The 18704-nt window shown below is 39.7% G+C and overlaps 1 protein-coding gene across 7 annotated transcripts; it reads right to left on the minus strand.

Annotated features, from left to right (window-relative positions):
- Nucleotides 1–316: 316 nt before the first annotated feature.
- Nucleotides 317–15629, minus strand: SAMD8 (sterile alpha motif domain containing 8). Of its 7 annotated transcripts, XM_074591627.1 has the most exons (8): nucleotides 15483–15629; nucleotides 14063–14219; nucleotides 12114–12233; nucleotides 7710–8317; nucleotides 5841–5936; nucleotides 4994–5111; nucleotides 4018–4168; nucleotides 818–3024 (listed from the first exon to the last, which is right to left on the minus strand). In XM_074591627.1, exons 4-8 carry the CDS (start codon nucleotides 8288–8290, stop codon nucleotides 2720–2722), a joined length of 1251 nt encoding a protein of 416 aa, XP_074447728.1. In that variant the 5' UTR covers nucleotides 8291–8317; nucleotides 12114–12233; nucleotides 14063–14219; nucleotides 15483–15629; the 3' UTR covers nucleotides 818–2719. The 7 variants fall into 7 exon arrangements, with proteins under 7 accessions (XP_074447727.1, XP_074447730.1, XP_074447728.1 ...); XM_074591626.1 differs by lacking the exon at nucleotides 12114–12233 and having other exon boundaries at nucleotides 317–3024; XM_074591628.1 differs by lacking the exon at nucleotides 12114–12233 and having other exon boundaries at nucleotides 15478–15629.
- Nucleotides 15630–18704: the final 3075 nt, after the last annotated feature.

Below are 18704 nucleotides of genomic sequence, written 5' to 3' on the forward strand. Positions count from 1 at the left end.
TTACTTGCAACTTGTTTCCATCTATTTAACAATAAACTTTACATTACCAACTTTACAGAATGACTTGTGCTTTTTTGCACATCAAATCAGATTTTTTTGTCTTCTATCATTTCAAGCCTTCCTCTTGCACGTTTATAGAAAGACAAAATTAACTTCCAAAATAGCAGAGGACAATTATCCTAACAATTTTCTAACCCACTTCAATGCTCACAAAAATCAGCCTCTGTACATTATTTATCTCAGACTCACATATTTAGTATCAAGAGGAACAGCACAAAAGAACAAGTTTCCTTTAAATAACACTGATAGGCAATGCTGATTTAAAACATGGATTTACTTAACAGAATTTGAAAAATTAAATTAGAACAAAGAGAGAAGCCTTATGTTTCAAAGTACATGAACTTAATTTAAAAAAAAAAAGTATTGAAATGATAGCTTTGCTTTATGTAAACATTATTACACTGGGCTGTACTTGAAAATTCTCCTGCATGTCTAAGTTGCAAAATAATTTTTTAGGTTAGATACAGCTATGCCACTTAGCACTGACGTGGTCCTTTTCAGAACCAACAGCTTTGCAAGTTTAATCACATACCTCTCCACGTGTTATAACTCAGAATACAATCCTGCACATCCTGAGAACAGATGCCTTCCTAGAGTTCATAGCTGTGTGTGCATTGCGAAGGCAAATATAAATCAACAAATAGAGCTCTTTTGATTATAAAGCCTCAAGAGGAATGTTCAAATTGCCTTTCTGAAATCAGAAAGGTAAGAACAAATGAGAAATCTTTAAATCTTCCAGAAAATTTTGTCCTTTTTTCCTTAAGTGTAAGCATACTCCCCCAATTTGGCTGGGAAGAGCCATTAGGCTATGGCAGACTGAACTTGCAATTTTGCTTAAAAATTGGAATGTTACAAATATAAAAGTCTGCAGAATAGTACAACGTATGTGTGCTCTATACAGTTGTCAGAGATAGTCTAAGATGCACAATTCCTCTGTGGAACAGGAGCTAAATTAAGTTACAAAAGTAATATCCTATGACGAGCGGAAGATAGTCAAGTTAGTACAATCCAGGTTTATAAAGGAACACAGTACAGCAAGGAGTAGCCCACAGTAGGTTACAAACCTCCAAATACAAAACTGTCTTGCAAAATTACAAAGGGATTCTTTTCCATGTAAATGTCAGTACATTGTGGCTATTAAGTCAGCTTGTACCAAGCTGGAAATGCTTGAAGTAACTTTCCAAGGCTGACTTCCACTACCTTTTGCATATACCACCTACTCTGAAATTGCAGTAACCAAATTAAAAGGTCTATACCATTTTTACGATTTTCACCTTTTACTTATTAGTTTTCAGCTAGCATAAATCTAATTTCAAGTCTCTACAGCCAATGTTAGAACTGTCCCCTTACAAACCACTGCACAAGAGATCACCAACAGCGTGACCCTTGCTTACGCATTATGGACTCAGAGTGTTGGTTTGGGGGTTTTGGGAGTGTTTTTGTTGTAATTCTTTTTTCATTTTTTTAAACAACCAAAACTCAACTGCTAATGGTACTTCTTCAGTGTAGTAAATGAGCAACTTAATTTAAGAACTAGTCTCTTTTCATATCTGTTAGAACATATACTGTGTGGTTTTATATATAAACAAATATACTGTGTATATATATATCCAGAGATATTCACCATATTGTTGACACCAGAGTGCTAAAACATACATCAATATGAGCACTATTTCCAATACTCACTATTATTACTTTTCCTGAAAGAGTTACTACATGCATTTTCCACGTCCATTTATGGGACAGTAAGATATACGAAGATAACTGTTCTGTTTTTCCAATGTTAAAGAGCTGCTCCTAAAAAGCATGCACAGGTTTGGGTATAAAGCAATTAAAACCACACCAAGAAGTTATTTTGTGGCTTTAAACTCACTAAAGCTAAATTAACTTTACTTTCATTGGATGTAGCATTTACTTTAACTCATTTATTTAAACACAAAAGGGAAAACTTTCAAGTGCTAGAACAACCATATAGACAACTGATAGACTAGACTAAATAAGCTCTCATTAAAAAAACATCATCACTGCACAGCCACAAGGCAGACCTTCATTTTTGGCAACCTGTACGCAGACCATTTATACTGTCAATTATACTTTAAGACTTGTTATTTAACAGTTAAGAGACTCTTTTAGCAAGGAACTATACTGCTTTCCTCATTATGACACAGTACTGCTCAATCTTTAAGCATACACAGAGTTTGTTTGAAAAAAATCGTATTTATGACCATTTTAAAATAAAATCTTCATAAAGTTCTAAATTTTTCAGTCAGTATATGTAAAGGCTGGCATGTCAGGTAACGGAGGTTATTTGGACCTGTAAAGGGTATCCTATATTTAGTACAAGCACGTATTTGAGGTTACAGTTACTTAAACATTCACGCAGAACCTTACTAAGGGTAGCAGTATTCTGGTTCATATTCACGGTTCACTCATAGCCTTTACCGGTCCCTGCATTGTTTTCTATTAAAGCAACAAGAAAACAAAACACATCCCTGTGAAGTACGGGAACCCCATTTTATGGCTAAGAATCTAAGGAACAAGACAAGGAGGAGGAGATCACGGAGTGAAAAAATGTCACTTTACATTCCCCCCCCTCAACTAGCCTTGTAGGATCTCAGTCACAACACTTCATAAAAATCTGAATTGACCCACACACTCTTCAGCCAATCAATCTTTTCAGTATAGTAGGCTTTGAAAAGGGCCAGCAATACTCATTGGGAACAGTACCATTAACATTGCATTCAAAAAAAGAAAACATTGGAAACCAGATCCTTGCTCTCCTGCTCTGTTGATATGCTCTAGTATTAGCCAAGGTATGGTAATACAGAAAGAGTCTTGTAGTGATGTAAAAGGCAATGAAGACATCTATAGAATAATGTTCATGTGCAGCCAAAATGAAGAAGATTCCAAAGAGATTCAGGACCCAGGATAAGGTATGCAAGAAGTTCCAGCTCCTTGGTGTATCTAGGAGAAGACAGAAAGTGACAAGCCTTGAATGTCTCAAAAATCTGGGTCAGGCCTAGGCATTGCGAGTTTTTACACAAATTTGTTCATACAAGAATATGATGAAGTTACTGTCTTCACTTGGAATTTTTGTTTACATCTACAGGTCCAATAAATCCAATTAAAACAACCACATAAGTTACAGATGCCTATCACTTCATGATTTCATTTACAAATACAGCTATTACACTTTTCTGAATTAACAGAGCATCCTAAAATGGTTTACGACTGTGCAAAGCAGAATTCTTTGTTCAACCAACATCTTTTAATGAAAAGCATGCCTTTTCCACGTAATAAGGGGAAATATGTCATAAAGCATAAATTATTCTGTTACTGCAATTATTTCATCATAGGTGAACTCTAATTAGCTTCCTACATAATGTATCAAATCGCACTTCAATTTACAGAGAAGCACTATTGTTTCATATACTCTCATTCATTATGAGCATATTTACAGAGAAGCACTATTGTTTTGTATCCTCTCACTCATTATGAGGTTCGGTATTTTGGCTTTATGGATGATACTACACGTACAGCCACCTAGCCTGGTATTTTGCCTGACAGGGGTCAGTGGCAGATAGCTAGGGAAGTACACAGGAGCAGACAACCATAAATATCTTCCCTAGTATTCTCCCAGCAGCAAGCTAGAAGCCTTTCTAATTTTCTTGGCTCACATTCTTTCCAATGTGCCTTGTTCATCCTTCCGTTAATCTAAGTTGGTGCCTTTCCTTTCCTGTCTGCAAGTGAACTGTCGCAAACCCGAGAAAGAGCACAGAAATCTGAATTTTTGTTTGCTTTAATGTTACACTCTGAATTTTTTGAGGAGGTCAAGCAGCAGAGGTTCTTGATACTTAAGGACATTTAAGTATTTACACTCTCGCACCCTTGGCTGACAGCAAGCAGTACATATTCTTAACACTTAAGGACATTTAAGTATTGACACTCTGTACTTACATTCTGTGACAAAGAAGTTGAGCATGGTCAGGACGACAGTGTGGCCGCTGAACATATAATCTCCACACGTATGTACTCCAGTCAGAGTCATTCCAAAGCCACTCCATATTGCAAATGCCCGCTGGAGTTTTGCCCAAACATTGCCATACAACTACAGGACAGCGACATGAACCTTTAGTAAGTTCCAACCCCACTGCCCAAACAGTATGTTCTTAAAGTTAGCTGTATAGCAGTATGTATGTTTAATACCATTTATCATGTTGGGTCTTTCATTAAAATGCAGGTTAGTACATCTTTGGGTTTTATTGTGTCAGTGAATCACATTAGTAACTACAATTACTAATTGTATTCATCATACCTCTAATGAATACTGGAATTTAGAGCAAGTATTTTATTGCAAGTGATTTACATACAGAGTCTACCACCTTTTTTTGAATGTATTCAACCTCCCAATGTGTCATTGTCAAGCTGCCAATACATTCAGCTCAACCTCTTTAACTAAAAGTTAGGATAAAACCACAAAATCACATGTTCTATGGAACATCTCTTATCAGAAGGGGTGAAATAAGAAGTGTTTTGGGGTTGGTTTTTTTTTTTCTTCAAAACCATGCATCCAATAAGACAAAGAAGCAATTACTCCACTTTCCGCCTTTCTTGATTAAGTCAGTATCTTAGGCATACTCTTCTCTGATGTATTCTCTCCAGTTTACATTGTGAAATATTCTGTATATCCTTCCCCAAGTAATTATCTCCTCTCCAAAGTGTGAAGTGCTTCTAAGACCTCTAAGGATGCTCGTCTGCATAATGGCAATTAATGAAGGGGCGTGGAGGGTAATAGGAGAGAAACAACACTGTTCTTACAAACACACATCTAACATTATGGTCACAACAATCTTAATCATATCTTAAATAAAATAAAAGAATAATTTAAAAAAGGAAACAGAAAAAAATAATTTAAAGCATTTTAAGTTTTTACCTTTCCAGTACACTGCAAGTGTTGGCCTGGCACAGAGAGTGAGGTAACAAACATTGTAATGCAGCGTAGTAAGAATACTGTCCCCATGAGGCTGCACAGTCTTCGCAGAAGTATAGATCTGGGAGAAGTACATAGGAACTGATTGCAATACTCCTAATATATTGTATTTTTAAATCAGGAAAGTTATGATAAAAACATTTTCTCGCTCCCGAACTTAATCCCATGAAGTCCCTTCATCATTGCTGCATGCATATATATACATATATATTATTTTTTTTAAAGTAGTACCGTGAAGGTATGGTTCCATGTGACAGGGCAAGAGACTGTAGCAAGCTTACTGTCACCAAAAGGTACGGCTCCACTCCTCTGCAGCTACACTTGTACTAACTTTGGCACACGTAACTTCTGTTGTCAAACTGATAAAAATCAACAAACTGGTAAAAAATTAACTCAAAATACGCACGCACACAAAAGGGTTTTCTACCTTTCAGTGACAGCAAGCTGCTAGGCTGGCTCAGTCATCCCATGGGATTTCATCCTTGTAGGACTGTCTTATATGCAAAACTTTTACAGTATGAGAGTATATACTGACAAATCTCTGAAATACGTATGTTCTGAAGTAAATTACATATAAATCTGCTGAAACAGTAAATTCAGATAACTCCTTTGTAAGATTCACAAGTCACCATTCTTGGTTAATTCCTCCCTAATCCGTTTTAGCAGGGACATACTAGAAGCTTACAAGATCCTTATTGAATGGAAAGTCTTAAACAATCATCACAAATTCTTGTTACAGACCTTTTGTTGAATCAAAAGTACTAGTTGATTTGAATTTTATGTACTGTACCTGTGTTTGTGAAGCAGAAGAACCAACAGCCAAATGTAGCAAAGAATTACGCCACATACTTCAGTCATAGCAAAAGCCCATGGTATCCTAGGAACACTAAAAAAAAAAAAAGGATGACACAAGAAAGTTAACTTACAATACAAAGGCTTAATTTTTCTTTCCAGTCTCAGTATTGAGAATAAAGGCATATAAAGTTCTAACTACAAAACTAACTGGCATTAATCATGTTTGAACTACAACCAAAAATTGTTTTGTTAGACTGAATGAAAGAGAATTTGAATTAATTTTTTAATTACATTATCTCCTTTCTAATCACATACTTTCAGAAGACATTTACACACAATTCACTAAGTCAAAGAAAATCTCTAGTATGCTCTCTTAATTTACACGTGTGATTTACTAACAGGATGTGTTCCTCTACCAGTGTTTCCCAACAACCTTTTTCATTCTGACACAAACTTGCATCATGTCAATTATGCTGCTTATGCTTATAAGAATGCCGTGTCAACACAATTAATGAAATGCTGCAAAGGCTAAAATCCTACTCGTAATGAAACAGAACTGCACAGAAGAGTGTTAGGAAAAATAAATACTGTTTTCAAAGTTAGATTTCAGTGATAATCACTATATGCAAACCTTTTAGTCTTGCTTGTCAAAAGAGTTAAGACTTTCTTGCACACATATGGCACCAGTAACAATTTCCACCATCAGTTTCACCAAAGTACAGATCAACAGATTTCGAGAGGCTGCTCCTCGTAGTTTCATGCTGCCCCTGATACAAAGGGGTAGCAATGTGCTGCTCAAAAGCTAGCTTTGTAGTAATCCCCTTGCATTGTTTTGTGAGCTGCTGCTTTCTGACCTCCCCATCCTCCTGCCCACTGAATACCGCAGTAGTGCCCTGGGAACAAAATCCAGTAATGGCATAGCTCCCGTTCCCTCTCCCCTCTTCCACTCTGCTGGATATGGTCCATCCTTGATGAGTTATATCTAAATTCATGGGGGATTCTGCACACTTACTCAAAAGATTAGACTCCTACTAACTTCATGAAAACCATTAATGAAAATGGAAATTACTGGCAGGAATAAGGAGACCACAAAGACTGAACTCTTAAACGGTTTATCTTGTCTTTTAAAACTCTCTAGACAATAAGTTCTCTATGGCGCAAGTGCACTTCCTCAAAGGGAGTATTTATCCCTCATTAAATCTGTAGTCAGTGACTAGAACTTCACCTTTGCTATTGTGTCTCTTCTGCCTGAAGTGGAATATTTCCTTTAAAAAATTAGCAGGTACTGCATAAGTCACAACAGTGTTTTAGTACACAGATACTCCACGGTTAAAAAAGATGGTGGTCTATTCAGTCTACTTCAGTTTCCCTAAACCAAATTCAACAAATTGACAGTGGGGAAACAGCAAAAATACATATCAATGCTATTCCCTTTCAACTTCCTTGCTCACTGGCAGACCAAAAATATTCCATCAAAATTTTCTCTGTATCACGACATGTTAAGCTCCATAGCAGCACCTGGATTTTAGAAAAAGCATATGGTTGCTTACCTATGCCAGCTGATCATCACCCTTTTTACTAGGATGAGAGGATGGACAAATTAACTCCTGTGTTGTAATTAGCTAAAGACATAGAACTAAATATAAACTGGGCAGAAGAGCAGCTCAATTTATTTTCCTCTAAGACGACTAAATCTCTGCATCTAACTTATGCACACTTCAGTCTTATCAGAAGGGTTTACTACACTATAATTACTGTTTAGCAGAGGCATCTTCAAGAGCATATGAAACTTTGAGAATGAAGAAAAGACAGCTTATATTTTAACCATCAACTTACTGTTTTGTTTTAAAACAAAATTTCTTACCTATCTAGAAATATGTCCGGTAGAGGTGGATATGTTTGCATGTCAGGTACTCGCTCATGTACTATAACCATAACGAATGATGTAAAGCCAAACACTATGAAGACATACACACAACTTAAAACTGTCTTCCAATACTCTGGGTCCAGTCTTCGCATAGAGTGTTTGTTTTTTCCATTTGCATATTGATACTGATCACCATTCAAGTCAGTAATCGGTCCATCATAGTCCCGAGGTACTTCACCATTACAAAACCAATCTGTACCCTGTAGTGAACCAACACTTGGGCACACTGTGCCAACATGACTATCGCTGTTGTAACCCAGCTCTTCCAGGACATCAATGTGTTGCTTCTGCAGTTTGCGTATGGACAACATTAGCCTTTTGATGTCCCCCAGGACTTTGATTTCCAAAGGAGGGGATCGTAAATCATATTCAGTGAGTGTCAGCAGTGTAATTCCATCTAGCCTGTGTCTATTGCACAAAACATCCACATATTCACAGAAGCCTTCTTCCTTCAGCCACCTTGCCACGTTTTTGGTAGTCCAACGTCGAATGCAAAGCTGGTTATTGCCTGCCATCATCCTTCACTATCCACCAATAAAATTGACCTGTTAAGTATTGGAGAAAGAAACAAGACCTGAATGTTTATCAAAGATTATTGAGATGTCAATGTATTTTGTGCAATTTTAGATCCTTAATTAGCCAAAGGCTTTTCATGTAAGAGCCAGATAAAAACCAGACACTAAATTTTTACTCAAGCAAAACTAAATTAAGATCATCTCAGTTGTTCCTAAATAGAAATTTAAAGCCACCAAGCAGCAGAATATTTCCTAGATGCACCCATTCTACTCTTAAGTCTTTTGTTAAAAAAATAAATAAATCAGAATTTGTTAATTACACTAGGCAATGAAAATGAAAGATTACTCTGTTTAAATACCAGCTTAATCATTAGTCTTTTCCACTGTTTGCAGTTCATAAACTAAGCAACAAAGTATAGCCAGCAACCATGTAAAACTGAATTAAAGCTAAAATAATACATTACAGGTCCAAAACATTCCACTGTTTTAAAATATATACTGAAGCTTTGGTGGCATGACATTTCCTCCCTACCCCTCCCAAGTAAACCTAAGACTAGGTATCTACAATAATATTGACCTGAGGCATCTTAGTTGAATGTTGATAATGCAGCCATCATATTTCTATCTTTGTTTGATTTCGGTTATTAAGATGGATGTTTATTACATTGTGAATCCTTTAAAATATTCATCTTTCAAAATAACATTACTAGAAATTAAGCATTAACTTTAACTCCAAAGCATCTTTAAAAGTGAAATGGTAATAGATAACAACGAACACACCAGAAACCAAAAAGATATATTCTCTTCATACAGACTTCTGTTATTGTTTTCTTGACCCCAGAAGGACAGGAAGGTAAGACATCTCCACAACATTTATAGTCACATGGGGGTGACAAGTCACCAGAACAACAACCAGAAAAAAAATAATGGTACGTGGCATACATGAAAAAACTTTGAGAGGCTACCAGTGATGTGAAAGTAATAAAAAGCTTATCCAATATTTAAGACCCACAGCAGTACAGAATGGATTTGTGCATAATTTATATTTGGTGGTTTATGTACAGCTACCATCTAAGAAACAGCTACAATTTCACAGCTCTTTTGTGCTCAAAAAAACAGTCTAATTAACTAGAACGCTTCAATCATTGCCAACCAAATCTCAGAAAATACAAGATAGTACAATACACTAGTGTCACATACATCATTCAAGGTTTTCAGAGTGAAAGCAAGGAAACAGTCTATTTAATCTATTATTTACCTTCTGTATACAGTAAACAGGTACTCAAATCCCTCATGAATATTCAACACAAAGTTTTATATTGCTTTCAGAGGCACAGCTCTTCCACAAACAGAAGCTCTTTCCTTCTCACTTCTCTTTTTAAAAAGGTACTGTACCTATTGTTAGAAGTAGCTCTTATCATAATTATTGGCTGCAACTTTTTCTTCCAACTTACACCTAAAAGGACCACACATTATTTTCTTCTATATCAGACAAGATTCAATATGTCCCGTGAGATTTCCCAGCAGTGCAAAAAAATAGTTTAGAAGAAAGTGAGTGCACAAATCAAAGTTGCCCTTCTAAAAGAATTAAGGGAGTGGTACTTCTGAAGATATTGTCTCTGGAGTTGATTGTATATAAACATGTACTTAATGCATAGTTTTAATTTCTCAAAACTCCACATACAGTCAATATGTATATAAGTTTTACTACCTTGATTTAAATAGTTGCCAAAACATCCATAAACCAGTACTAGAATCTCTGCATTTACTACACTCTTCCTTCTCCGTATAAAAGGGTATTTGCTCATTTCTGTGTTATCTTACTATTTTTTAAAATCTTGCTCAAGACAACTGTGACAACTACATTGCTTACACAGCTAGTAACAAAAGAAATTATGACATTTGTATATTTGACCTTTTTTGTACTACATCTTTTTTATCTTACTCCAGTAAAAAAAAAAAAAAAAAAAAAACAACTAACTTGAGCTGCTTCTCTGGTCATCCAGCTTTCCTTACTCAGAAATACAGATGAAATAAAGACAAAATTTGTTAATCACAGTGGGTTTTGTAACACTAATCATCGCAATTTTTTCTAAAAGCAATGAATTTAGACTCACCAAAAATACACTCAACTTACTGATTTGTCTTCTAACCAAAGCAGCTTCTGAGGGCAAAGGCAGGAAATTCTCCCTAACCTCCGAGAATTCTGTTCATTTGTCACAAGTCAAGTAGCCTAACACCAGCCTAGCGTCTCTTCATCTGGCACTGCAGGAATAAAAACCAACCCTTACATTACGTGCAATAAAAGTGACCTTACAACACTGAGTAAGCATACCCATCAAAGGTCATTACTGAATGGGCTGGACCTGGGAGAAAGTCTACATTAACCTTAAGATGCACCTGATAGGACCCGCTCCTGTTTTTAAATGCTGTCAAAGACAAGACATTTAAAATACTGGAAAGACAAAGAAATCAACAAAAGAAACAAGCACTTACACAAAACATGAACCATTCCATACAGCTGGCAGCTAATTTAATCTCAACAGCAACAGTTAAATTCAGTTTTTATGACAAGGCAATTTCTTTAAGCTCAGAAACTGCCTTCAGACTACTAATTTAGTGTCACTTTCATAGTTTAAAGGGTAAAAAGCACTTTCCCTAATAATCTTAGTACCCGGAATACAATATAGATCTCTGGGCCCGACTGCTCCTGTTCATTTCTGAAGCTTAAGAATGCTACATAACATTTCCAACACTACCAGTCTGCAAGGCAAGACTGGCAAGAGTAGCAGAAGAGACCAAGTCACCTAGATAACTGTATTTGTCTTCTGGAAGAAAACAGCACTGGTAACTACTTTACCTTCTACATTACTGATTTTACTGCTGAAAGCAAATAATGGATAACATTACTTAATGGTGAATAACACACATAAGAAACACAGAGCAAGCACAGACTTAAACGTCAGAGAGCAAAATATACTTTTCGCCTGACATCAGCAATGTCTGTAGCTGCCTAGCTGATTACTTTCCTGCTACCGTGACTTTATATTTAGTCAGCTCATCAGCAATACGTATCATGTGTCCTGTTTCCCTTTTTCCTTCCCCAGCCTTTCAATTAACAGCACGAACACAACTGAATATGAAGTCTATGCACATGTGTATAAGCATTTATTTTTTCAAAAGAAAAATGTTACTTTATGAGCCATGAACATTTCTACAATTTGGTTAGGGCATTTTAAAAAATTAGATGCCTCTGAGAGGCTGATTTTACCCTTCACACAATATTTTTCATAGAGGTATATTTAAATATGGAAAATTAATCTCTCTCAAAATTATTATCTACAATTCCCTCATGTTTTCCTCTACTGAATTACTGCTAGTCAACCATTAAGTCCCTAACTTCCCTAGCATGCAGAATTTGAGTCAGTATATTGAGGTAAAAATGTGGAAAGTTGAATATTATTATCAGTACTCTAGCCAAGGAAAAGTAGCATGAATATCACACTAACATTAGGCTGCGATCCTGTTACAGAAACAAAACTCAATTACACCAGAATTATAGCTGAAGGGTTAAATAATATGCTAGTTACATCCACAGCAGTTAGCAGAACGCCGGCTGGATTTGTTTATTCCAGACGCACATGCAAAACTACCAGCACCATTACTGCACCTGCCCTCATGTGCCTGGGAGAGCCTATGGCTCTCCTTGCTGACATGCCTCTTGATTATTTTTTTTTTTCCCCGCTAGGTTCAATTCTCACCATCCTTGAGAGGAATTTTAGAAAGGACACCGAAAAACTATCAGATCTCAAGTGATTTAACCTACATTTATTTGCAGAAGGTTTAAAGCCGAAGTTTCAATATAGGCAATTCCAACTCAGCCCCTTCTTCGCTGGCGCCGCTGGCCCTGGATCATGACATCTCACACCTCGGAGGAAAAGTTTTCCTGCACAAAAGTTGCTAGTTCACAATGTGGACAAGACTCAGGTTTGAAGCCTTAGTTCGCCCCCACACAAAAGCCACACACAAAAACGAGCCCTGAGCCAGCCTGCAATAATAAGGCTACTGTCACATACCAACTTAGTCATGCTGTGCTGGAAAAAGAACATACAGCACTGCCTCGTTATGCATCAAAAGTCTCGGATACTCTGCTGACTTGCATCAGAAGCTTGTCACTTGCTCTTCCTGAAAACTCTGAATTCTTCAGTGCTTACTTAAAGCAAATAGCACCACAGGTTTCATCGCCATACAGCATACAGTGACTTAATCCTTACCTTCTAAATGCCACCATATATAGTAAGGTATCTTGTAAACAAAAGGAGAAAAAGAACACTTGCAAAGACAATACATGATTTTTCAAGGGTTTTTTAATACAAGAGCTACCACGCTATATATAAAACTGATCAAATGCAGCACAATGCCTAAAGTGAGACTGAAAAATTGGGTAAGTATTTTCCTGAAGCAAGCATAAAATAATTTCAAATGCAGAAATATTCCTGTAAAACTTGTTTAGTTTATTGTATGTCTTAGGCTTTAAACCATCACAGAAGATGTGCTTCTCAAGAATTATTTATTGAAGTGCTGCACTGTGGAAAATATAGAACAGATATTATAAAATCAGAGATTAGCTCCATATGCTCAGAACAGTCTTTCTGTCGGAACGCCTCCACGCAAAACTGACAGCAGCTACTACAGAAAGTCCTGAAAGCTAAACATATTTGTCTTAAGAACCACTAAGTGCAGTTACATATTGCAGCAAGATGAACAGAATACATACTGCTCGCTGACTTTAACACCTCATTAAACCAAATGGGTTGTACTATACTCAAGTGAACACTAAGAGGGCTCAACTCCTAATCTACTAACAAAACATTTGTACTACCACCATAACTCAAGGAACACACAAGTGACTCTCAAATAACTGATCAAGTACTCCACCACTTATTTTAGGATGTCATTCATGGTATTTCATTAATGTTTGTACAAGATCTTGAACGTTTCACATGCTAAGCGTCAAGTATTTTTTCCTCCAACTTGAAGAAATAGCATATCCGTGTTGTAACAGAACGTTTGCTGCTCTTTATCCTTACACAACTTAGCAGTAAAACAATTCAGGCTTGCTTTTCCCCTTTTATTTCTTTCTTTTCTTCCCACATCCTCATCTTAGGATGGAAATAGCAGAAGACATGAACAAACGCTCCATCTAAATGAACACCAGAACAATACGGTGAAACTGTGTTTGTTCTTACTCTCCACAATCATTTACAACGTGATCTTTCTGGTCTAGTGACAATCTAGGAGCCTTCGTCATTTTAGATGCCTTAAAACAGATACAAAATAAAAAAATTCTAAAAGTTATGTGATTATCAAATAAACATTTATAATGTAATACAGTTTATGGATCTCAACCAGCTTAGCAGACTGCAAAACTGAGCTCTGTACAAAGAAAAGTGACAGTATAGAGCCAGAAAGATTGCAACTCCTAGGCCAAGCTGTGTTTTTAATTGTACGCTACCAAAAAACCCCAACCAGCCAGCAAAAAGATCACACAGAATAGTGAACAAGATAATTTAAAATCCTTGCTCTTTGCAAATCTACAGAATATTTCCTTCACATCTAAGTAGCACTTTCGCAACAAAAATTTATGAAATTTCCCAAAGAATTGCCTTCTGCTGGGTATAAAAATCACTTTGCCTGAATCCTGCAAGTTAATTCCACCTTTCTCCTATATCACAGAAAGCAAAAGCAAGAACAAGACCACAGGAATTTCCTTACCTCTGATATCCTCCAGCAAGAGGCACCCCCTACCAGAGATGAGGGGCATTTAAATGCCAGGAAATGTCTTGCTGAGTTCTTGCCACTCTGGAGCACAGCATGATCAGCTGCTCCGTGGAGGTGGCATGGACACCATGTCCAGCTGCCGGAGGGAGCTCTGTGGAGATGGAGCACACTTAGCGCAAGTGGGATCTTCCATCAAGTCATCTTATAACACAGAACGAGCATTGGGTTTTTATAAAGTGAATTTTGCAAACTGAAGCATCGAAGACAAAACCATGAGACCACTTCCAAGTCCAGTCACAAACCAATAAATATGTGAACATTGAAATTGCCTCTCATTTGCCTCTTCTTCCATTAAATTACAGAGCTGAAAAAAACCTACCCTTTTGGAGCATCGTTTTTAAAAAATAGCAATCAGCAATCATTATGTGAGTAGTCTGACAGGCCACCTAAAGCATTAGCCATATAGATCTGAGAGACCAAGTAGATAACAGTTCCTGCAGACTTCCAACTTTCTAAACACGCGCGGGCCTTAAATTCGCACAAAACCTGTCCCGCGCAGGCAAACTCCTCCAGTTCATCCTGAAATGCAAACAGCATGTGTGCAAGCCCGGAACAGCACTTTTCCACGCTGCCTTGTCAATTATCAAATCCTACATGCCCAAAAACTTTTGCAACTCAAAACTAAACACTTTGCCCTCAGAAAACCCCCTAAATTTACGCCACTGGCAGAGAAAACAGTAAGACGGCGGAGTATCTGTTTTGAGCTGGTGGGAGGGACTGTTCTGACATCGAACTGCAAGGTTGGCACAAACCACAGCTCCTCGACATCGTGTCCAGCGCCGGCAGACACAGACTGAGGAACCCCGCCGGTGTGTCCCCTGAGCAGACACACAGGGGCTGAGGAACCCCAGCGGTGTGTCCCCTGAGCAGACACACAGGGGCTGCAGGACCCCGCCATCTCCCCCCACCCCAGACCCGCTACCCCGGCCCGGCTCCGGGACAGCGCGGCCCCAGCCGCCCGGACACCCGCCCCGCTCGGCGCCCTGCGGACCCGCCGCCTCCGCACCCCGCCCGCCCAACGAGGCTTTTCTTTATCTCCTTGGTCACTGCCCAAGTAGAGAATTTACGAAGTTCAGCACGAAAGCGACACAACCGGGCACGAAGCCTCAAACACTCCCACGGCAGACAGGGTAACTCCCGTCAGAAACACGCGTGATGTTCAGCTTCTCGGCGGCGGGGCTTCCTCACAAGCTGGCCCCGGCACCCCACCGATACAAGGTGAGGGCCAGCCGAGCGGCCCTCTCCCTCCTGAGACCCGGCCACACGCCGCCCCCGGCCCCAACGACCCGGCCGCTCCTCCCCGGCGGGCTCCCGACGCCGGGGCCACTCTCCGCGTCCCCCCGCCTCACCTCACCTCAACGCCGCGGCAGCAGCGCTAAGTGGCGGTGCCGCAGCGCCCAGCGCCGGGGCGGCGGCAGCGACAGCTCCTGCGCGCCCTCCCTCTCTCCAGCGGCAGCGGCGGCCACCACCGCCACCCCCCCATCACCCGGCCGGAAGTGGCGCCCGGCAGCGCTTCACGGGCGGCGGAAGGGGCGGGGGCAGCTTCCGGGAGGGGCCGCAGCCCCGGCCCCGGGAACGCGCCGCTCCCGGGGCCAGGGCCTCGCCACTCCGCGCTGAGGGAACACCCGGGGCCCGGGCCCCCGCTGCCCGCCTGTCCTGCCGCCCCGGTGTTACCGCGGGCCTCGCCGACACGGCCTCAAGGCCCCGAAGAGTCACTGACGGCTGACTGGGGCTTCGTGGGGATGCGGGCAGCTTCTCACCCCTCTGCCCCTTCATTAACGCCTCCCCCCCCTTCCCCCGGGATCCAGGCGGCACAACAGGCGATGGCTCGATGGGCCCGCTTCTGGGAATGAAAGTCTGGAATAGATGGAAGTGCAGTCGCAAGTCCTCCGAGCTGTGTGAGAAACCCAAAACCCATAGGTGGTCCACGTCAAGTTTTTTCTGGGGGTCGTAAAACAAAAAAAGGCTAAATCTTCCGTAATCCCAACAGGTCAGCTGAACAGAGAGGTGAGGGTGTCTTGCTTCTCTGACTGCATCTTCCTTTTCTAACCAAAGAGAAACAGAACATGCTTAAACCAGGGTAAAAGTATAAAACTGTACTCCTGGAAGATAACTATAGCATTTTTTTCCCAGTAAGATCTTTCTGTCCATCATTGGGAAGTACCTTAGTAACCGCCTGGATGTGCAAAAGAGGTGGAAGTTTCTAACCACACTAAATAGAATTTTCATTTATTTTTTTAATGAGAAATGATTAAACACACAGTGTGATCCTACCATCATTTAAAAACCCACTAGTGTAGTCATGAAAATACCCCATTCTTCACTCAAAGTCATACATCAGGAGAAAATAGCAGAGAAAACTTGCAGCACCCTCGTACTGTTAATTTTCATATCAAGCCATTGTTACAAAACATTTCTCTTCTCTTTAGATGCACCATTTGTTTTTGTGCCGTTACTCTTTTCTGATGTCTGTAGAAAAATAAATCTGAATGCTGGCAGCTGTCTGACAGTGCTCAGTCAGTCGTTTATCCAAGGTGATCCACGGCACAGACGTGACCAGCACAGGTGACTTATGAAAGCTTCAGCAAGGCACCCGAACTTCAGGTGCTCCATAGCCTATGAATAATACAAATGGAGGGGGCAGAAGGAAACAGATGAATTAGAAACAAATGACTCCAGAAATAAATATATTTTGAATATCAACTGGCTGTGGCAGCAGCCAGCCCTTTGCAGCAGCACAATGCAGTCAGAAGAACATTGAGATTTTGCTTTGTTGATGATGTAATTACTATGAGGTCCAAGACAAGTCTAAGTTGTAGCTTCGGTTGAAGCAAAAAAATGGGTGCCAACGTAGCTCCATTAAGTTAATGACAGTAGCCTTTTCAGAGAATTCGGCCTTGTATTCTTTCTTCACAGAGGAAAAAAAAAGGATCTTTTGCAATGCTTAGGCACGTGCAGCTACAGTGAAACAAGAAAATTTTGCATTTCAAAATGCTTCAAAGCTACATCAAGTTGTCAAGTCATTGAGCAATCTAATGCAAACCTCGAAGATTGTACAATCTCAATTGTAATGGGCTAGGTACATTCTAAATAGATCAAATACTGCATACTCAGAACAGAAACAAGCTGTAAGAATTCTGCTCATTGCCACGTGCCCTGATACTGGTTCAGAGATACTTATCCCTAAGCAGCCTGTTCCACCGTGCTTTTATTTTTTACACCAAATGATGTGCAGTTTCCCAAATGAGTTGTTGAAGTTGGAGGGAATGTTCCACTTCCTTTGCCGGTTTAGCAGCCTCTGCAAACAGTGCAGGAATTAAGTGCAATTTCCATCCTCACAACGTTCCCCTTCTTTCCCTTTACAGCCCCTAGATGAAAAACTGACAAGCCTGGATTCATTAGTGGAAACCATAGAACACATATGTATGAATCTGGGGGAAAAAAAAAAAAAAGAATTGGACTTTGTCTTCCTGTTAATAATGGACCTGTTAATAAAGCTGGTTGAAAGTTGAGGTAATTTTGCATACTCCAGGTCCACATATTCGTATTCAAAATAACTAGCAGTTATCTGGCAAGGAAAACAACATTAGAGGAGAGCCAGGCAATTTAGTTAAACAAGACTTCGTGCTTCTCTACTTCATGCATTCTTCACTTTTTCTGCCATGAATTTTTCTGCACCAGCTGCCAGTGAATCACAACTTTTTGCACACTTCCAGGTGCCAAGTTGGTACAATTTACAATACACTGTTGCATTTGCTTGGATGTGAAAAACTAGTTTAAACTAAAAATGTAAAAATAAGTAAGAACTGAAATGTAAAATTGCTGCCAAAGTAACTGCAGCAGGCTACAGAGCTGTCTCATCACAGAACTGGTCGCTGTGACAGTGTCTTAAGCACAGTCCTAGAGCTACCTCACCTTCTGGGATCTCATTCTTAGCTTTTCATGGAAGGTGCCAGGAAAGTGCCGCTTTGTTCAGAGTGCTATGGCTTTGTTGTGGAATTTTTTTGGTGTTCTTTGTTTTGTTTTGTTTTAACATAAACATACACTAGAGTCCACCGGCTCACCAGATTGCAGGAAGGAAGCAAAAATGAAAGCAGAAGTTTCCTTATCCTGTTGCCCTACACTGTATAGCAAGACCAGCAATCCACGTACAAATGACTTCCCAAATTCAGTCTCCAGACTTTAGAAGTCCAGGTTGGAAAATGAGCCGTGGTTATATATACACATGAATCCAGGACTCTCTGAAGCTTACAGGCCGTAAGGTGTGTTATATCAGCAATACATTTCCATGCAGTCAACCGCTGGCCAAGCATCGCATCCGCAGTAAAAGCAGAGAAGGCGGGTCCTGGCCACGCGTCACTGGAGACAGCCCTGTGCCTGGCCATGGGGGCTACTGGGCTGGTCTATGGCAGCCATTTGGCAACCTCAGCACCGGGGAAAGCCTTGACAGTTGGTTTCTATCTGAAGGTATCACTGCTCATGGCATTTTTCTGCTCTGTCTAGTTTCATCACCTAACAAATATTTTTAAAATGACCAAATTAGCTTGCAGAGAAAAGTGGTAAAGAGCACAATTTA

Source organism: Larus michahellis, chromosome 6, assembly GCF_964199755.1.
Source record: "Larus michahellis chromosome 6, bLarMic1.1, whole genome shotgun sequence".
In the NCBI taxonomy this organism is placed as follows: domain Eukaryota; kingdom Metazoa; phylum Chordata; class Aves; order Charadriiformes; family Laridae; genus Larus; species Larus michahellis.